General features: G+C 46.3%; 2 protein-coding genes across 3 annotated transcripts; one reads left to right on the top strand and one right to left on the bottom strand.

Annotated features, from left to right (window-relative positions):
• Positions 1-189: 189 nt before the first annotated feature.
• On the top strand, positions 190-5,833 carry LOC115056956 (fibroblast growth factor receptor substrate 2). Its single transcript, XM_029523771.1, has 7 exons — positions 190-570; positions 1,524-1,611; positions 1,696-1,786; positions 1,864-2,050; positions 4,018-4,149; positions 4,270-4,433; positions 4,517-5,833. Exons 3-7 carry the CDS (start codon positions 1,721-1,723, stop codon positions 5,549-5,551), a joined length of 1,584 nt encoding a protein of 527 aa, XP_029379631.1. The 5' UTR covers positions 190-570; positions 1,524-1,611; positions 1,696-1,720; the 3' UTR covers positions 5,552-5,833.
• Positions 5,834-6,292: 459 nt separating this feature from the next.
• On the bottom strand, positions 6,293-15,655 carry nup160 (nucleoporin 160). 2 transcript variants are annotated; one of them, XM_029523769.1, is made up of 34 exons: positions 15,560-15,655; positions 15,082-15,190; positions 14,738-14,948; positions 13,813-14,035; positions 13,312-13,502; positions 12,968-13,204; positions 12,681-12,778; positions 12,507-12,591; positions 12,260-12,328; positions 12,096-12,179; positions 11,840-12,010; positions 11,611-11,710; positions 11,354-11,519; positions 11,016-11,164; positions 10,788-10,948; positions 10,550-10,686; positions 10,318-10,385; positions 9,871-10,021; positions 9,725-9,794; positions 9,519-9,617; positions 9,320-9,439; positions 9,129-9,224; positions 8,963-9,057; positions 8,785-8,881; positions 8,429-8,534; positions 8,188-8,348; positions 8,010-8,070; positions 7,803-7,913; positions 7,599-7,722; positions 7,409-7,510; positions 7,184-7,325; positions 6,885-7,010; positions 6,552-6,647; positions 6,293-6,477 (listed from the first exon to the last, which is right to left on the bottom strand). In XM_029523769.1, the coding sequence occupies exons 1-34, from the start codon at positions 15,648-15,650 to the stop codon at positions 6,394-6,396; spliced, it is 4,191 nt and encodes a 1,396-aa protein (XP_029379629.1). In that variant the 5' UTR covers positions 15,651-15,655; the 3' UTR covers positions 6,293-6,393. The 2 variants fall into 2 exon arrangements, with proteins under 2 accessions (XP_029379629.1, XP_029379630.1); XM_029523770.1 differs by having other exon boundaries at positions 11,034-11,164.
• Positions 15,656-21,699: the final 6,044 nt, after the last annotated feature.

The following is a 21,699-nucleotide window of genomic DNA, read 5'->3' as shown; positions in this document are numbered from 1 at the left end:
TTTATTTGAAAATGAAAATTCTGTTTATTTTTTGTTGTTTTTGTTTTTAGTGTTTACTTTTGTTAGCTTACTCGAGGCTTGAATTTGTGGTGCGTTCAGGGCGCTGCGTGTATTTCAGCACCGTGTGGTACTGTACGGGCCGCGCATGCTCAGTGCCACCGGAGCTCGGCACATTGGAAGTGTCGGAAGTTTAGCAGCAGTGATTTAGCCGACAGGCTAACAGCGGAGACCTCCGCCGGGCAAAAAACTTGGTTTTCTGCGACAAAAAAGTGCTTTTGGACGGAAAGCCGAACCCCCCAGTGAAGGGCGGAAGACCCTTGATGGATTTAACGCGTTTCTCGCCGTTTGATCAGCTCCACCAGGAGAATTAGAGAGATTTGAAAGAAGTTGTGATTGTTTTTTGGCGCTCTGGCAGCGCAGAGGAAAGATGGAGGATCTGCGGGTGTAGCAGCGGCTAACGCTAGCTCGCTCCTCCGTCCGCTGCCAGCGTCGGTCCAGGACCGACCCGAGCTGCTTGACCCCCGACTGGAACAGACCGGAGGCTTGGATCGAACACGCTGGCCGGGCCTGGTGAGTATGTGGTCGAATGAAGGGAGCGCTGTTCTCCCGTTTGTTCACTGGCTAGCGGGCGGAGAGTGTCGGTGTGTGAGCTAACTGTAGCTTCAGAGCTAATCGGCAGGAATGAGCGTTAGCTTTTTGAGTTTAGCTTCGCGCTAATGAGCTGACATTACACACAGTTAGGTGACTCACACACCTAGCACACACACACACACACACCTCTGTCACTGCCGCTCCCTGTGTGTGTCAGGGACCTAGTTAGTAAATTAGATCGGTAGGTAAGTACTCCCAACAGTAAACAACCACAGTCACACACAAACTAATGGCTCAGTTTTCTGAAGTCACTTCACCAGTCAGTTCATCTGTTAGTTAATCTGTCGGCCGGGTTATCAGTCAGAGACCAGCGATGTAAACTAACTGACCAGATCTGTAGAGCTACCATCTAATTACTGTTAGACTATTGAACAGGTAATTCTTTAAATGTGATGAAGCGTTCACTTCCTGTTTCCGTACTCAATCAATAATGATGTAAATGATTATTGATGTCAATCAGAAATTAAGCGCAACATCCTGTGATTTCATTTACTGATCTCATTTCCAAATCTGAATAAGTGATCAGTCCCAATAGTTGGTGAGTACATCCTGTTTAAACGCAGAATATCATATTCAATATCAGTATTGATATGAAGAATGATTGATCCCAATGATTAAACCCAAAGACAAGCTGTGAGATTTGATCATCATCAATAAAACTATTGACCACAGCTTAAGCTGTTCATTCTTCCAAAAATCTCCAAATCAGTAATAATTATTATTGTTGATTTGGAAAAAATGATGTGTGAGCGTTAATTTACAACAAAACACAATAGGACAGTTAGTCATCTTGACAGAGAGCACTAATTGGTTACTGGCTGTAAAAGGAGTGAGAGTCCTCAGTGTTCAGTCTGAGTCTTTTTTATGTGCAGAACTCCGTTGATGACTGCTGATCAACTATAACATGAGTATCCCTCAACCTATGAGGATGGGATCAGGGCTACAGGAGGCAGGATCTAGGTGAGCATACACACACGCGCACACACACACACACACACACACACACACACAGTTCTTCTGTGGTACCAATTGTGTCTGTCTCAGACCTCAGGTGGTGCTGTGAAGAAACATGGGTGGCTGCCTCAGCTGTCCAGAGAAAGAGTCAGTCCCAGATAATCATCAGAGCAAGTTCAAGGTGAGCAGGATGAGGAGCAGCATGTGATGATGATGATGATGAAGAGGCTCAGCAGTGTGTGATACGTTTCCCATCAGGTGATCAACGTGGACGACGATGGGAACGAGTTGGGCTCTGGCGTGATGGAGCTGACTGATGCTGAGCTCGTCCTCCATACCCATCGCCGTGATGACGTCAGGTGGCCTTACCTGTGTCTACGGCGCTATGGATATGACTCCAACCTGTTCTCATTTGAGAGTGGGCGCCGTTGCCAGACGGGACAAGGTATGTGTTGCTTTACATAATTACATCATCAACCACGTGCACTCAACGACGTCAGAGACTTCGATTGTAGCTGCAGGTTCCATTAATTACTTCTGCATGTGAGGCGTTTATGATGAAATTACAATTTTAAAACAGAAAAAGGAGGAAATGGCAGCAGGACAGGAAGATGTCAGGTTTGACCTCCTCAGGAAACTCACTCATTCATTTATGGACAAAGGACAGCTACAGCCCTCTTGTCTACTGTTTAATCAGAGCTGTTATCAGAGCCGCTTCTCTGTAGAAGAACCTGTTGGTGTCTTTTCCTCTGAATGGATGTTTCTGATGAATTTTCAGTCCTGTTAATACAAATTAAAACAAATTTCTATAGGTCCGAATTATAAATTACCACAAGGCATGATACACACAGGGTTAGGTTAGGTCAGGCTCTAGACAGCCTAGCTCTGGGCATAGGTCTACACTAGTTTTACTACTCATGAAAAGGTTTTTGTCAAAATGGCCTTCAATGAATGGGGAAAATGAAATGAGAATTAATAAAATCTAAGTGATGAAATGTAATTGAAATTTTTGTCAACGAGTGAGAACTAGACAATGAGTTAGAAAGAAAAGCCAATCATCATTTTAAAATTTTTGCCTGCCAATTACAGTGAGTCTGAGTGAATGAGACTTCTTTTTTAGTGTGGGTGGGGCTTCAAATACTGCATGAGGAAGTCAACAGCAGCTATTCTCTGCAAAAATGTCTTTGTGGCCATCGAGATGAGTTAACCTCTAATTAAAACTTGTATTATTTGTGCTTGTTTTTCCTGAATATTAAAATCAAGCCAGTGAGCCAACACTAATACTTTGATATCCGGCGGTTTACAGTATGTTGAAATAAACTATAGGGTAACAAGGAGGGAGCGGATTTGCTGACTTCTGGCAACATCACAAGAGGAAATTAGTGTAATGACACAATATTGGCTGTGAAGTGCAACATTTCAGCTTTCAGAAAACGCTGGCATTTCTCAAAAGGAGCAAATATTTGCAAACTTAACATAAGTCAGTGGTTGTTAGAAGCATTAACTCTTAAGACTACCAAAGAGTTGTTTGAAGTTTGAATCAGTTTGGTAATTTAAAGACTAAAACTATAGAAAAATTAAAGCATTTATTTACTAAAATAAAAAAAAGGATGTCATATTTTTATCAAAAGACTAAAAATGAAAAATAAATGAAAACTACCTGTCCAAATTTAACGCTTGTCTTGGGGGGGCAGTTTATGTCAGGGAACTCCATGATTAACTAACTGTGTGTGAGGATGAGTCATTGTTCACATGAACGAAGTGACATCTGTCTGATAAGTATGATTTGAACCAGCTTGGTGCAGCTCCTCTGATTTCATTTCATGCTTCACCCTTTGTAATAGAATATTACGGTCTGTGCTGTCAGAAACAGCACTAAGAACAAACAGAATAGTATGGATGCCAATCCTGGAGCTGTTTCTGTGGTGGACTCTAAAACCTGACTGAAGCGCTTCAAACAGGCAAACAAGAAATGAAAAGGAGGTTAGATATGAGTCCATAATCAGGCTGAACATCTGGATCAGGTCTTTTGAGGAAAGCATTAATAACAGCAGCTGAAAGGCTGAAGATAAAGTCAAACTGGTCAGATCCAGAATGTTCCTGTTCATCAGTGGGAAAACCGTTTAACGGTCTGGGAGGTTTCAGGTCTGAAAGAGGTGATGATGAGACTGAAGAAACTAGGGGACATTAAGGGTAAGTCCAGTGTCCGGATACAAAACAGGTCTTGTTTCACACTGATGACAACCTATGACACCATAATGCCACCTGATGTCACATGATGTGATGCATGTTTGGCCTCAGTCCTGTCTGTCTTTGTTCTTAAACTCTGGATTAAAAAATTGAGTTAGGGGGGACGCAGTGTTAACCCCTGCACACAGTGTGCATTCCTTTGCATGTCTTTGTGTGTTTCAGGTATTTTTGCCTTTAAATGCTCCCGGGCAGAGGAAATCTTCAACATGCTGCAGGAAGTGATGCACAGTCACAGTATCAGTGTGGTGGAGGAGGCTGTGCTGGAGCCCCCCCACCAGGCCCTCACCCCTGCAGGTACACACACACACACACACACAGAGAAACCCCTCTCGAGATCAGTGACATCATGCGACAGGCAGGATGTTACCTGTTGATGTGGACCTTCAAAATAAAACATGTTTGTGTCCCCCCCAGCTCTGGGTTACTCAGTGCCCACGGTCCCTAACGGTGTCCCCCGGGTCCCCTCAGTGGGTGAGGCTCCATCTCACCCCTCCACACGTCACCCATCTGTGGCCAGCACCCGTCTACCATCAGTGGGGGAGGAGTCCACCCACCCTCTGCTGGTGTCAGATGAAGCGGTGAGACTGTTCATTGATCAATAATCAGCTGTGTTCAATATGAGGTGTCTGAGCTAAGGCTGATCAGACCTGTCTGTGTCCAGGTTCATACCTACGTCAACACCACCGGTCTCCTGGAGGACCAACCCAGCCCACTGACTGCCACCACCCCTCTGGAGAGTCCCACCTCTCCTCAGCCGCAGTGCCCCCCCACACCCCCACCCCCTCCCAGGGTCCGCACCGAGCTCCCAGCCCTGCAGCCCCCGCCGGAACCCCAGGTGCTGCTGGAGCCTCAGGGGGTGCGTTTTGTGCTGGGTCCCACTCCCGTTCAGAGGCAGCTGATGGAGAAGAAGCAGCAGGAGCTGAAGGAGGCGGAGCCTCAAGACACTAATGGCCACGCCGATGTCCTCCCTGAGCCCACCCCCCCGCACTCCAACGGTTCATCCTCGTCAACCCCATCTGCAGCTCCTCGCCGCCACCGACCACCCCCCCTCACTCCTGACCTGCAGAATGTCAACAACTCAGCCCAGCGGCGGACCGCCCTGCTGGACTACGAAAACCTGCCGGTGCTGCCCCCAGTGTTGGAGGCCAGGAAGCCAAGCTCAGAGGAAGAGGAGAACGGCTGTGGTGGCCTGAACTCGCCGTCTCTCAATGGCTTCAACCACCCGCTCCCACACAGCCTGCTGCACCACTCCTACTCCCACCCGCTGTCCGCCGCAATGGAGCCCTCGCACAACTACGTCAACACAGAGAACGTGACGGCGCCACTCAGCGCCCATCGACCAGACACAGCCCGCCGTCGCACTGACGGGCCTACTATCTTCAACTTTGACTTCCGCCGGCCGCCACTACCCGGCCACCCGGACCCGCCCAAAACCCTCAACTACATCGAGGTAGAGATGGACAGCGGAACTGGGAACAAGGGCACCTCTGATGGCAGCAATCCCCACACGCCCCGCACTCCCACCTCCCCTCTGCCACCAACTACCCCCACCCGCCGCACCGAGCCCTACGCCCTCATCGACATTGAGCGCACTGCTGCCATGTCCAATCTGCAGAAAGCCCGACCACGGGATGACGGCACGTCACGCAAGACGAGACACAACAGCACAGAACTGCCCACCAAGAGCAGTGCGTGACACCGCCACTTCCTGTTACCCATGGAGACAGAGCTGCCATCCTTCCTGCCTGGAGCTGGCGCCACGGACTCACTTGAAGCAGATCCATAGGAGTTCCTGTGAGCTCACCTGCACAGGTGACCCTTGAACTATGTCACAGAGATCAATACCTCTGTCAGTGTGCAGAGCAATGAGACTGCCTTCCTCCTCCTCTATGGTACAGATCAGTATTACTGAAGAAAACATTCCATTTAACCTTTTATATGATTCACTGCTGAGACAATAAAGTTTATACTGAGGAGATTCTGCTGAATACACACACACACACACACACTTTTTTTTAATTATTGATAAGATCAAACAAGAGCTAGATGACTACTGCATTAGCAGTTATTTTAGCTTAATCTGGAAACAGCTGATGAAATACATAAAGTGACAGGACGATTGTTTGAGCAGCTGGCGGTTTAAACTCTGAGTAGTCAGGCTCAGTCCAGGTCCAGTCTCTTGTTGATCCATCTGGTCCACATTGTCCTCCACTTACACTTATAGGGGTTTGGGCTTTAAGTGAAGATTCACTTGTTTCCATGACAACAGGCATCCTTCCATCTGCAGTTCAGGGGATGGAGCTAAAGGTCTGAGTTTTATTTTGAAGTGTGACAAAATAAAGGCAGAAAACATCACATTTCAAAATAACCTAAATGTTGGCTGTACAACCACAGCGGGGCCGTTAGTGGGCCTGAGGTGATAAATCCATAAACTAACTGGAGTCTGAAAATCTTTATTACAATTTAATCAAAAAAAGACAAGTAAAAAAGAGCAGGCTTATTAAAGAACATCTGTATTTACATCAGGCCAACAACCTCTTAAAGAGCGAGGAGTCTGCGACGGGTCGTCTGATCCACCAGCCGGTGATACTCGCCCAGTTTGTCTCGTACTTTGATGTAAATCTAAAAACAAAGGTGTATTGACCAACTGTCACAGATTAAATTCCCAAACATATCAAGAGGAAGTGAAGACTCACACTGCTACTGGTCTGACTCTCAGCAAGTGCCTGCAGCAGCTGATCGATGGATGTGTACGGCAGCCAGGCTGAAGACCCGGTTGCAGACAGAGGTCTCTGAAAAAAAAAAAAAAAAAAAAAACCAACCTACAGTCAGTTGATTATTTATTTATTTATTTTTTAATGCATTGGCAGATTTTCATTGGTATAAGTCTTTAGGTGAAAACAATGAAAGAACATTCAAACTCTACAAATGAGCAGCTGGAAGAAGCAGCAGGAACTGAAGGAGGTGGAGCTTGGAGACACTACTGGCTGCGCCGTCACACTCTGTCTGGTACTCGTTCGTAGGTTTACCTCTATTCCGAAGTACTGGTGTCCTCTTCCCAGCAGAGCATCTATATACTCCAAGACCAGCTCTGCTGCAGCTTCGAGAAGGTCAAAGTTCAGGTAGAGCCGCAGCAGAGACGCAGCATCCATGGCCTGAGAGCAGCACAGAGCATGATGATGATGACAACACTGAATCCTGATCTGGGGAAGGTCACGTTACACTCTGGTCCTGATCCTGTCTACACTGGACCACTTCAGTTCTAATCCTGAATCAAATTTGGACCACATTAATAGTAATACTTTGTCATCACTGCCTGATCTCTCACCTTGTAGGACTTAACCAGCCAATCAGGCAGAGGGATGCCATGTGACAGCAACTTGTGGATAACACAGCGATGATGTTCTCCATTAGCAGCAGGAAACCTGTCCAGGTACAAGGCCAGCAGCCGCCACGCCTCATCTGTGGCACTGAAGACAGAGGGAGGAACACACCAGGTTATTCTTACAACCAATTTGCTGCTCAGGTGACTGATCGTAGAAAGGACTCAGACCTCGACTCTTTAGTGTTGACAACAGATGACAGCTGATTATCAGCCAACCAGCTCCAGGCTTCATTCTGAGACTCCTCACCCCCAAACTGCAGCCTGATGCACCTGAGTTAACACAATCGGTGTACAATTGATCAAATAAGCAAAACCACCAACTACACTTCAGAGCACAATCCCCCTTCCCCCGACTCACTTGAAAGCCAGACCCTCAAACACCAAGTTCAGACTCAGGCTGAAGGTTTGACACAAAGACAGAGCTGAGTCAAACAGTCCAGACTGAACCAGCAGGGATACCATCTCCTCTGCCGACACACTGCCTGGAGAGACAGACAGGTCAGGTACATACAGACAGACAGATAGATCAGGGTGTGGGAGAAAGAGAGAGAGGGGTTGTTACCAGCGATGGCAGCAGAGGGGGGGTGATGCTGGGCGAGGGTGAGGCGGCTGCGGGACAGGAAGTACTCCTTCTCCAGGTCCTTGAGCTCTAGGATTTCCACCTGACGTTTGACTAAAGTGAGAGAGAGAGGGGTGGGGGAGGGCTCAGAGGACTGAACCACACAGCTCTGTCCGCAGACTCTGCCCCCCCCCATGGAAAGGGTCTGACCTGGTTCGGAAGAAAACTCTCCGTCTGAATTTCGTTTTGGAGATGCTCCTGGACGCTCATACTGCAGACACACAAAACAGAAACACAAGTAGCAATCACAAACAACTGTACTTTGTATATGTAGGCGACTTGGTACAAGCACATTTGCCTGTATGTCCTTTGTGTTGCTGTTGTGTACCGTGGCTCCCGTGGCGGGTTGAACAATCCAGGCATATTCTGGTCGGATGAGGCGGAGACAGTTGAGAGCAGCCAGGAAACAGTTGACCTGTTTCTGGAGACCGACACGAGTCCGGACCTCACGACCCAAACGCATCGCCAACTCAAACATCACTGTCCCCGCTACACAGACACACACAGAGAAACAGCAGAACAGTCAAACTGCAACTGTGTGTGTGTACCTTTCCTGTAGTTGTGTATACCTTTCCTGTAGTTGTGTCTGTTGATGTGGAAGGCATACAGCAGCTCATAGTAGTTGTGAGCCAACAGGTCCAGACCTCGGGCTCTGGACTCAATGATGCTGACGACCTGACAACATCACAGCCAGAGAGATCAATGCTCCGCCCCTACACCAAAGACTGACACTCAGGCTGTTGAGTATGTCCAACAGCTGGACACAGCTGGGTTCAGAAAGGCAGCAGCTGTCTCTGACATGACATAGAACTTCATCTTTCTCGACTGTGATTTACTCAAAATGCGTGAAGGGAGTTGCACGGAGCTGATCGTTCCCAGTGTAATCTACAGTGTACACCCTAAGGTCAGGGGTCAAGGTTTTTACCTCATCATGCAGGTTGACGTAAGGGAACTGGACTAAATCCTGGAGCTGAGAACGTTCGCACAGAACCACCACAAGCTGACGGAGGCAATCCAGCTGCCTGTGACGACAATCGCCTAAGTCACAACATGAAAGGTAGGTAGGTAGGTAGATAGGTGTGTGTGTGTGTGTGTGTTCTTACATGCTGCTGTCTGGATTCTGAGTCAAAGCTTCATAGGCTTCACTATTGTGACCCAGGTCAAGATGATGTTTGAAGATCCGAGTCCACAGAGCTGCCTAAAGACATGTTTATTTTAATGTGATAAAACCGTCACCTAACTGTCAGTTGTCTGTCACCTGACTATTACCTGGCTGCTGACATCACTGACAGCCTCTGTTAGGGCCAAAGAGGCCAACTGGATGACAAGCTCAGGTAGACCCACATCCTCCAGTAACCGCAGCACCTAAACAAGCAAACAGACAGACGGATGCGGAAGTCAAAAGCATGTCCACCTCACAAATGTTCAGTGTGTGCTTCAGGTGCGACTCATCAGGTCACCTTGTTGTAATACTGTAATCTGGGAATGGCAGCAGCTTCTTCTTCCTCAGAGCCCGTCAGCCTCATCAGAAACTCCTCCTTCTCCACCTCTGTGGCAGCTTCCTGGAAACACTGCAGAGCCTAGGGGACAGACCAGGTGAAGGAGTTACATGTTCATGCTCTCTGCCATACAGGTAATAACATCGGGGTCCTTGCTCACCTTCTGGCCCTCCCCATTGGCCAAATAACACTGACCCAGCATAAAGCGGCAGGAGCCAATGTTCACCTGACACCACGGACCGACCAGCCTCACGTACTCCTGAACACACAGCAAGCAGGTGAGATACACCTGAGGTGTCACACGGCTGAAGCAGCAGACACAATCATTATCCAAACAGAATACCAATGAATATCCAACAATCTGACCTGCAGCTGTGTGTACTGACAGTTGGCCATCAGACACTCAGGGAACTGGAAACCAGGGTTACTGGGCCAGCTGGGAAAAATCAGTTAAGGCTAACGACAGTTACAGACTTGAAGGACCAATAGGGTTAGGCTGTTCTGAAGGATACAGCAGCTGAGCGAGCAGTGTGACCACAGTGGAGATCATGTGACTCCAGACAAGCAAAGAGCTGCTGTGCTGCTGGCTGAAGAATTGAGACACGATGATCCTCCGGGCAGAAGTCTGATAGAATAGCTCCAACACTGTCTGAGGACTCAGGACTGCACAGAGACAGAGACAGCTGTGATTTCAGGTAAGAAACACGATTCAGCAGAATCCCTGTGGATCAGTGGTTCAGGCATGGGCCACATGAGCTGCAAGTCACCAGTCTGACTCTCAGCAAACACATTGCTTTGTTTTAACACAGAATTTCCAAACTTCCCAAGGACCTGTGGAGCAGAACCTCATAATGCAGCTGTAGAGCAGTTCATCTAAATATAATCCATCCCAGCAGCTCTGCAGCTGCTGGTATGTTCCAGGTCAACATCATCACTTTTAGATGTTCTTAATCACTCACCTGACCTGCTGGCAGCAGCCGGGGAGTCAGACAAATCCAAGGCTGTTAGGTGCTGCAAGTTCGCATCGCTGTAAAACAGGAGGTCAAAGGTTAGCTCAGTTAGTCAAAGGACAGCTCTGCTTTTCTGTCCTGTAGCTGTCTGAAAAGGAAAAACCTTAACAGACTGACAGATTTTGTGCCCACATGCAGCTATGTTGGCCATGTGTATGTGTGTGCAGACAGGTGTACTCACATGGTGTCCATGGGGACAGAAGAGGTGAGGCTCTGACTGATGTGTTTGAGGAGGTGATAGGAGGCGAGAAGGTGGGCACTCCGAGGAATCAGGTCCTGCTGGAGCTGCAGCAGCTGAGCTCCCCCACCCAGAAACACCTGGCAGGGGGGCAGAACTGGTTTTAGATCTGTCCTTTAATAAACCATTGTGAAGGAGAAACTAATTGACAGGGTGTGTGTGTTTGTGTGTATATATATACATTATCGCCAAAGCGTAGGTAGAGTTTCTGCAGGATGAGCAGGTCTCTGCAGAACAGAGCTCTGGTCATGGTCATGTGACTAACGGCTTGACAGACAACTGAGACAGCAGAGCTGCTGCCCAGCAGCTGAGAGAGGCTGATCCTCAGGTTCAGACTCCGACCTGTAAGACAAAGGTTAGGGAACAGTCTACATACCACCAAGTATAGGATGAGCATCCAATATCAAACCTGCTGATGCCTCCATACCAGGAACCAGGGCTCCCTCTGGTACCTCAGGGTCTGTCTCCAAGTCCAGTTCCCTCAACAGGACCATCATGGCCCCCACTGGGTTACGGACATCCTGTAACTTGTTCTGGATGTTCTCAATCACATTATCACTGTAGAGGACACATAACTACAATCAGCCTCATGACATCACTGATGCATCAACACCACCATAGTTCATCCAGTTCAGTAGCTGAGGGATGAAACTGTGTTGAGTATGAAAGAGTCAGAATCAACAGGTGAGTCCTGGTCTAAAATTTCAGTGAATAAATACACAGATACTGACATCATGATGCAATCACCTGTCATTTGACAACATGCTTTCCAAGGCGAGCTCAGCTGCCCTCTCAGGTGACTGAAGATGTTCCAGAGCTTTCTCCATCTCATAGGCCATCTCTCCAGATACCGCATCACTGACCAGCCGCAAACACTGAACCAGCTGCAGCACGTCGCGCCCCAGGTCCAGGTCTGACAGACACAGACACACACAGCTTTCAGATCCTTTACTTGTTATTGAATCCAGCGCAGTCTGGGTTGTGGGTGGGGTCTGTCAGATCACCTTCAGTGATGGGTGTCTCCTCCTCTGACAGAAGATACTCATCGCAGGAGAGATACAAATGATCCACAGCAAAACATGGCAACAGGAACGACACCAGACCCTGAAACATACATACACCAGTGTAGTCCAGCGCTCTGTCTGTCTGTCTGTCTGTCTGTCTGACAGACACACACACACACACACACAGAGACACACACACACACACAGACACACACAGACACACACACACCTTCTTGAGCAGACAGACCAGGCCTGTAAGGGAGCTCACAGTCAGACCAAGGGGTGTAGACAAAGACTCCTGGTACTGCAGACAACAGCCATAGAACTTGGACCAGAACTCCATCTGCAGCTGACGATATTCCTCCTGGGAGAACTCAAACTCCGTCACACTGCTCTGCAGCTGGGGGGGATTTTGGGGGGGGGGTGTCAGTTCTAACATCACTCATCTTTAAAAGGATCTCATGTTATCTTGGTGGGAACCTTACCTCAGTCTCCACTGCCACCGTCACCTCCCTCTTCAGCAGCTCCCAGGACAGATCAGATATTTTCTCACCACCACGATGAAAGATCTGAAACACATCATCATCATCATCATCCACACACACACACACACACACAGTCCATGAACACATCACAGCATCTAATTTACCTGTAGAGCTTTAACTATGGCCAGGGCAGTGAAGCGTACAGGAGAGAAGAGGACATCAAGGTAAGTTTCCTGTGAACAAACCAGAGGTGAGTGAATGATGGCCATGATGAAACACACCACCTGTAGCCAACTGTGCCATTCAGCTGAATGGCAGTCACATATAAACACATTCACTGAGACTAGTAACATTATACAGACTTGTTAGTGATGTGAATTTGTTTTGATGAGGGTGTGGCACTGGTCTTACTCTGGGGTCCTGGTCCATTCCTACATGGACTTCTTCCTCTGGTGGAGGCTGAACAAAGACTTGGTTCCACTGACCTGCTGTGTTACTGCAACACAGTATTGTGACGAGGTTATGGACACATAGGGACTACATTGGAAACGTCAGTGGGTTCATTTTGATGATTGTCCTACTCACTGTTCAAAATTGATGTATTTGACCACTGTGGTGTTGGAGTCGTCTACCCACAGAGCCCAAATGTCTGTGGAGGTAAGATGAAAGTCCACCAGAGTCTCCTGTTCAGAGAGAATTCACTGTTTGTACAGCAGGGAGCATCAACATGAAATTTTAGCCAGCCAACATCTAAATTGTTTCAATCCTAAAATATCAGCATCAGCCTGTGATCAGAAAACTGAAATTGTGAACTTCAGCAGGGGCTCAGGTCTGAGGTGAGTATGACTGAACAGTGAAGCTCAGCAGGTTACTTGTGTGGTGAACAGGGTAGAGATGTGCTCCAGGCTGTAGCGGTTGTTGTCACTGGTGGCCAGCTGCAGGACGGTGAACTGTCCTTTCTGAGGGACTGCCAAGTAGACTGCCAGACAGAGGCCGGTGGTGGAGGAGAAGGCCAGCCTCAGACGGTGACCCTGACCGGACAGACGCTTCACTCCCCTGCAAGCCGGCATGAACTCCATCACGTCGGCCTCCAGCAGACAGGCCTGCTCCTGCTCAGGGGACATGAGTTACCTAATGATGCTCATGCTGTACACAGTATTGACCATCATTATTACCCTCCCAACCCAACTAAATGAGTCTATGAAATATGTCAGACCCTAAGAGACCACATGCGCAGTCTGTGATCCTGGCACAGGGCGAAGATGAAGGAGTCTTCCTCCAGCTCTCTCACTGCCAGACTGAGGGCCAGATCAGCTGGACTCTGCTCCCCACGGATGGCTGTGGGCATCCAGCCTGACAACTTCTGTATCATTGAACTCCTCTTAAGCTCCACCACCGACACACCACCTACAAAAAGAGGTCACTGTGGTTAGATGTAACCTCTGGCACCCCAAAGAATTTATGGCTTTGCACCGTTTCATAGACTGAAGAGTAGACTGGATCATCATCCAAACAATCGACTGCAGATCAGTCACAATAACAAACGTAGACCTGAAGTCAATCAGGGAGTTGAGGTGTTGCCTCACAAACGAAGACCTTCAGATGACTCAGTTTCACACTGAGTCTTCACTCTTTGTCTAATATTATAGACTCCAGTCTGGAGGAGAGCTTTGACACATGACCACCCTGAATCTGGACACCACTGCACCAATCTTACCCAGTGTATCATGAGGTGGCAAAGTGACCACCATGATGCCTCCTGTGGGGGATGCCAATGCGTAGTGAGCCTCCCCTTGGTAACTCAGCCAGGCTGCTGAAGTGCTGGGGCTCCCTGTCTGTCCTGCTGAGGTGGGGATGATAGCACTGTGGGAGGGGTCCTGCAGACTCAGCTTCCCCACATCAGTGAAGATGGACTGCATGTGGAGCTCAGTCACCAGCTCCTGTGAGGACACAGGAAGAGTAATTTTAAACTAGTTTTATTCAATATGGTAGAAGAGATTAACAGAACTCTTATTTTGAAAACCATTTAAATACCCTGATGAGTCCAGCAGACCCTGTGGGGGTCAATGTCCCCTGAGTAGCAGCATCCAATAGAAATAGCAGGACATCTTTCTTATTTTTAATAATTTAACTCACCCAGAATTAACCAATGACAGTCAAGAACTAAAGTAAGAGTCTCAATGTCTCCTAAAGTCAACATGTTTTCATCAACACCAAAATAGAGCAGGTCTTCTTCAAAAATGCTTCTGTCAAAGATGCTTGACTCTGTAACAGCCAGAAACAACCAACAAACCCAGAAGGGGATGTCATCCCCGAGCTCAGACTGAGACAGAAGCTGCATTTTATTAAGTTAATCCTTTTAATGAATTTGAGTCCATTGCCTGACATAGACTTGATCCATCAGCTGAATTTGACTCCAGACTGGGCTCAGACACTGTTGAGGCTCACTTTTAATGACTGTGAATTAAAAAAAAAGTTTCTCTCTACCTCACAGGCGCCTGCTGGACGGTCTCAATGAGCGACAAATCATCTGGTTGGGTTTAATTTTTTCAGCTGTCAATTCTCTTAAGAACTATCTACTACTACACTACTATGGCTTGGTAGAGGGGAAAATTACTATCCGATAAACTGTCATAACTCACACTGCGGTACATGCGATTGGGGTGAGGCAGCACCAGCCTGTGGACGCTCTGATTGGTAGAGATGAGAATGATGACATTGTTGAGGGTCTCCTGGACGGTCACTCCGCCAGGCAGGACAGTGCAGTGGACGAATCTGAGTTTAACAGTGTTATTGAGCAGGTTGGTGTCCAGAGACTGCTCCACCAGCTGCACTGTGTCCCCTGACGTGGACCTGCAGAGGTAAGGATATCAGAATTGGGTAAAATGAAGGAAAAATGGGGTGATAATCTGCCATTGGAAGATGAAGGTGTGCTCAGGTCCTCAGGGTCACTCAGGTGATGACCTCGGACCTCATGCTGACTCACCAGTGGATGAATCTGTTGCTGGTGACTGACAGCAGCTTCCCGCTGTCCTCATAGTGAAATGCTCCAGCTGTGTCCGGAAACTTTAGGCCGCCAGGCAGAGAGCTCACACCTGCGGACAGGTAACAGTCAAACACCGAGTTTTAACTGCGCGTGCGTAACCGCACGTGCCAGTTTTCCGCTTCAGAGATGTAATTAAAGCTCAAAGTTAGCGGCTAATCCGCTACCTGAAGCTAAAGAAGAGGACAACGAAAACATCTAACGGCGGCTGATACACGGTTCTGGTTCACAGCCCAAACACCGACCCGAACCCACCGGAGCTCCACCAGGCAGCCGGAAGCAGACTAAGTCAGACCGGCGTGGTGGCCGTGCTAACTGTTGTTAGCTTTTGTAACTGCTAACCGTTGTTAGCTTGTGTAACTGCTAACCGCTGTTAGCTTGTGGTCGGTGTCGGAGTCAAAGAAGAAAGGTGAAGGTTTACCGAGATCCACGGCCACTTCTCTGAACCGCTGCAGAGTTTCCCTCTCAAATCCACAAATCTCGATAAAACTACGCTCCAACACCGCCGCCATCTTCTCCTGTGACTGTGACGTCAGAAGCACGCAAGCCGCGCGTTCATCGTTCAAACATTTAAAGAAGAAGGGCTCCGTTTCTTTTTTGGGTTGTTGAGCTGCTTTCAATCCATTTTCGACATGACTGGATATATAAAGGATATTTAAAGGGAGATTACTGAAAACCAGCTAGCAGATGATACGGTCTTTTTTAAATCATCATGTCCAAAGCTCAGTTTAACAAAATATGAAATATCAATACAACACTAGGGAAACTATAATGTGTAAAATACCGGTTAAAGAATGGGTTAAGTATGTTGGAATTCATATTTCTAAAAATCGTAATGACATATAAAAAATAAAAACATTGCATTAACAGGCAAACAATTTAACTTGCAGATATAATAAATGATAAAGCTCAAATTCTTAACTATGAGGAATTTTTAAGACCCAAAATCTTTCATGCTACTTATGAGGAATATCAAATTGTGATAAATGATATTCCCAGTGGAATTATCCAATTGATAAAAGGTCCCTTTGAGAGACATGAACTCTCAGGTCTGAGGGCCATACACCCTAACCCTCACCCTCTTTATTAATGGTATAAACATTACGAGTCACCACTGTAACAATAAACATATTAGGAATCATTTTTCAGAAAAAGGAAAATAACACCCAAAGGAAATTTTGAATGGACGTCCCATCTCTCTGACATTAACTGGAAAACAACATGGCTCCTTCCATACAAATTTCCAATAAACTTAGAGAAGTTCAATATAAAATTATACATAATATTTATCCCACCAACATATATCTGTCAAAATGTGTCAATATTGATATTGAATGTGAATTCTGTAATGCTGAAGAAGAATTAATTAAGCACCTCTTTTTTGAATGTTTCCCTGACGTTTGGGAAAGAATTTGAGAATTATATCACCCTACAATCCAACCTTTCAATTAAATTGGAAGCAAAAGATGTGTTATTGTATTTCTCAAATTCTTTCCCAAACGTCAGGGAAACATTCAAAAAAGAGGTGCTTAATTAATTTTTTTATTATCATATTATATCACCCTACAATCCAACTTTTCAATTAAATTGGAAGCAAAAGATGTGTTATTGTATTATGATAATAAAAACCAAAAAGGTCAACATCTCATTAATCTGATGAGCTTTATAGCGAAATTTCACATCCACAAAGCTAAGTTCTCTAAAAGTCGACCTTTTTCAGTTTTCCAACTTGATTTTAAGAACTACATTGAATATATAAAAATGATTCACAAGGAGAAATGTCTTAAGAGTATGACTAACCTAACCTGCCTTTGTTTTTCCCTATTATTTGTCTCATATATATTTATTTTAGTTAAGATGCCAATCTTGTTCTTTATTGCCAGTATTTAAATTGTTGTTGACTGTAATTGATACAGTTACAATCAAATCAAATTAAATCAGATTTTTTTTGTATCGCACCAAATCATAACAAAGTTACATCAAGGCACTTTACATATAGAGCAGGTCTAGACCAAACTCTTTATAAATTTATTTAAAGAGACCCAACACATCCCCCGATGAGCAGGAAAAACTTCCTTTGAGAGGCAGAAACCTCGGGCAGAACCAGGTTTGTGGGGGTGCATCTGCCTCGAACCAGTTGGGTTGAGAGTGAGAGAGAAGAATAGAGAGGGGCATGGGGGCAGGGGTGTAGGCAGGAACATGCTGCATGAAGTTCATGGAGATGAGCTGTAGTACAGAATTCATGAGGATAAGGGAGCAGCAGGCGGCAGGAACATGGGATGGCGATGAGTGACCACCTGCAGGATGAGGACAGCGAGAGAGAGGAGAGGAACTGGGAGAGACAGAGACTTTGGCAGAACATGGTCAGTAAATGCAGTACACTTGCTTAGAACTGGGAGAGACAGGGATTTCTAAGAAGCATGGTTCTTGTCAGCGCATGCAGGGGGGGAGGAAGGGAGAGAGAGAGAGAAAAAGATCCTTCCCCCAGCGGCCTAGGCCTATAGCAGCATAGCTAAAGAGTAGAGGACTTTAACTTTTTAACTATAAGCTCTGTCATACAGGAAAGTTTTACAGGAAGTTGGTTCCATAGAAGAGGAGCCTGCTAACTGAACGATCTGCCTCCAGATTTACTCTTGGAGACTCTAGGAACCACAAGTAAACCTCCATCTAGAGAGCGGAGTGGCCTGCTAGGACAGTAAGGAACTATGAGCTCTCTGAGATATGATGGAGTTTGGCCATTATGAGCTTTATATGTTAAAAGAAGAATTTTAAATTTTACTCTGTATTCTACTGGCAGCCAATGAAGAGCAGCTAACACAGGAGAGATGTGATCTCTTTTCCTAGTTCCTGTTAATATTCGTGCAGCAGCGTTCTCAATCAACTGAAGGCCTTTCAGAGATTTGTTAGGACATCCAGCTGTGGTGTCTCTGAGCAAGGACAAGAACATCACTGTCCTTCCAGCTGACAAAGGGAGATGCACAGTGATTCTAAACACAAGTGACCATTTCAAGGTCTCCACTCTACTAAACAACACAAATACCTATGAAATGCTGAAACGGGATCCTTCAAATCAAATCAAATCAAATCAAATCAAATCAGATTTATTTGTATAGCGCCAAATCATAACAAAGTTACATCAAGGCACTTTACATATAGAGCAGGTCTAGACCAAACTCTTTATAAATTTATTTAAAGAGACCCAACAGATCCCCCGATGAGCAAGCACTTGGCAACAGTGGCAAGGAAAAACTTCCTTTAAGAGGCAGAAACCTCGAGCAGAACCAGGCTCAGGGGGGGAGGCCATCTGCCTCGACCGGTTGGGTTGAGAGAGAGAGAGAGAGAGAGAGAGAGACAGGCAGGCAGGCATTGGAGGGGGGGGGGGTGTAGGCAGGAACATGTTGTTGCATGAAGTTCATGGAGTTGAGCTGTAATACAGAATTCATGCTATATGGGACCAGCAGGTGTTGCAGGAACATGGGATGGAGATGAGTCACCACCTGCAGGATGAGGACAGGGAGAGAGAGGAGAGGAACTGGGAGAGACAGAGACTTTGGCAGAACATGGTTAGTAAATGCAGTATAAATGCTTAGAACTGGGTGAAACTGTTGTTTTTTTTTTAAGAAGGATGGTTTTTATCAGCGCATGCAAGGAGGGAGTTAGAGAGAAAGAGGGAGAGAGGGTGACAGGGAGAGACAGAGAGCGAGAGAGAGAGAGAGAGAGAGAGAGAGAGAAGCTCAGTCCTTCCCCCAGCAGCCTAGGCCTATAGCAGCATACCTAAAGAGTAGAGGACTTTTTAACTGTACGCTCTGTCATACAGGAAAGTTTTAAGCCTGGTCTTGAAAGTTACTAAAGAGTCCGCCCCCCGGACCGATGCTGGGAGTTGGTTCCATAGAAGAGGAGCCTGATAACTGAACGATCTGCCTCCAGATTTACTCTTGGAGACTCTAGGAACCACAAGTAAACCTCCATCTAGAGAGCGGAGTGGCCTGCTAGGACAGTAAGGAACTATGAGCTCTCTGAGATACGATGGAGCTTGGCCATTAAGAGCTTTATACGTTAAAAGAAGGATTTTGAATTCTACTCTATATTTTACTGGCAGCCAATGAAGAGCAGCTAACACGGGAGAGATGTGATCTCTTTTCCTAGTTCCTGTTAATATTGGTGCAGCAGCGTTCTGAATTAACTGAAGGCCTTTTAGAGATTTGTTTGGACATCCAGATAGTAATGAGTTACAGTAGTCCAGCCTAGAAGTTACAAATGCATGGACTAGTTTTTCTGCATCATCCTGAGAGAGGATGTTTCTGATTTTCCTAATGTTTCTCAGGTGGAAGAAAGCTGCCCGACTAACTTGTTTTATGTGAGGGACAAAGGACATGTCCTGGTCAAAAATTACTCCAAGGTTTCTTACAGTGGAGCTGGAGGCCAAAGTAATGCCGTCCAGACTGATGAGATGATTAGATAGTATTTTTCTGAGGTGCTTAGGAGCGAGTACAATAACTTCTGTTTTGTCAGAGTTGAGAAGTAAAAAATTTCCAGTCATCCAGACTTTTATGTCTTCAAGACATGCCTGCAGTCTGACTATCTGACTGACTTCATTTGGCTTCATTGATAGGTACAGCTGAGTATCGTCTGCGTAGCAGTGGAAATTGATGCTGTGTTTCCTGATAATGTTGCCTAGAGGAAGCAGATAAAGCGTAAAGAGGATTGGTCCAAGTGGTAACAAAAAGAAGGTCATTGAATGCCTCCAAAAACTACAACAAGATGGAGTCCTCAACCGGCCACGGTATCTCCGACTCTATCCAGGACACCATCCCATGCTTATAAGGACTCCCCAAGATCCATAAAGAAGGGGTACCACTCAGACCCATTGTAAACAGCATAAACTCTGTAACTTACAATATAGTTAAGCATGTAGCCAACATCTTGTTTGGGAACACACCACATCACATCCAAAACTCGCTAGACTTTGTGAACAAAACCAAAGGCTTAAAAATATAACAAGATGAAACCATGGTGTCATACGATGTGACCTCCTTATTCACCTGCATTCCAACCTTGGAGGCAGTGGAAACTGTGAGGCATCACTTAGAACAATAAAACACTCTACAAAACAGAACCAATCTCAAACCAGACCAGATCTGTCAGTTATTGGATCTATGCCTCAACACCACATATTTCCAGTTTAATAGCAGATTCTACAGACAAAAGCACGACTGTGCTATGGGCTCACCAGTGTCCCCCATTGTTGCCAATTTATACATGGAAATGGTCGAGCACAAGGCCCTAAGCTCATATAAAGGAACACCTCCAAGCCATTGGTTTAGGTATGTGGATGACACTTACCTAAACCCAAACCCAAACCCAAGATTTACAAACCTTTACTGAACACATCAACTTAGTGGACAAAAACATCAAGTTCACTAGAGAAGATGTCAAAGACAACCACTCACCGTTTTTGGACCGTGATGTTCACTTTGATGAGGACAGAAGCCTCCACATTGGGGTATACAGGAAACCCACACACACAGACCAATACCTACTTTTTGACTCACACTATTCACTGCAGCACAGATTGGGAGTTACCAGAACCTTGCAACGCACGGCGGATAACGTACCAACCTCTACTTGGGCCCAAGCAGAGGAACATAAACATCTGAAGGGAGCCCTGAAAACTTGTGGCTATCCGAGTTGGACATTTCGAAAGACAGCAGCACGCTCCAGAAAGAATACCAACATGGATGATGCTGAGAAAACAAGAGACAAATGCAAGAACATTATCATCCCATACGTGTCTGGGGTCTCAGAGAAACTCAGGAGGATTTTTAAAAAATATCAAATCCCTGTAAGTTTCAAACCCAGTAACACTCTCAGGCAAAAACTGGTACATCCCAAGGACAAGATGCCACACAACCAAAAGAGCAAACTGGTATATGCTGTCCAATGCAGTGAGGAATGCAAGGACTTATATATCGGGGAGACCAAACAACCTTTAAACAAACGCATGGCCCAACACAGAAGGGCAAACTCCTCAGGTCCAGTCTCAGCTGTCTATTCCCATCTAAAGGAAAAGGCACACTCCTTTGAAGACAGCAATGTCAAGATCCTGGAAAGAGAGGACAGATGGTTTGAAAGAGGAGTAAAAGAAGCCATCTATGTAAAAGTGGAAAAACCAACCCTTAACAGGGAAGGGGGTCTGCGACACCACCTATCTCCCATTTACAATGTGGCCCTTTCATCTGTACCCAGGAGAATTAACGACTTAACGTCAGACGATTCTCAAAGATCGTCGTTCACCAGGGTACACCTGACCCCGACTGTCGTTCACATGTGACCACAACAATGGTCAATTGAAACCAGTACTTTCACAGCACTTTTTGGTGTACACACCCTCAGAGGTTAAATATCTGGGTCTTTCTCCACTGCCTTGGTCAGACTAGTGGGGACTAGTAGACCAACTAACATGAACTGATGAAGGCCCTTGGATAAGAGGTGAAACGTCTTCATAGACAAATACAAGTCCAGTTGCCTACGAATCAATTTTGAGACCGAGGACATCGAGAT

Source organism: Echeneis naucrates, chromosome 16 (assembly GCF_900963305.1).
Source record: "Echeneis naucrates chromosome 16, fEcheNa1.1, whole genome shotgun sequence".
NCBI classification, from domain to species: Eukaryota; Metazoa; Chordata; class Actinopteri; order Carangiformes; family Echeneidae; genus Echeneis; species Echeneis naucrates.
This window is presented reverse-complemented; position numbering and strand designations above follow the sequence as displayed.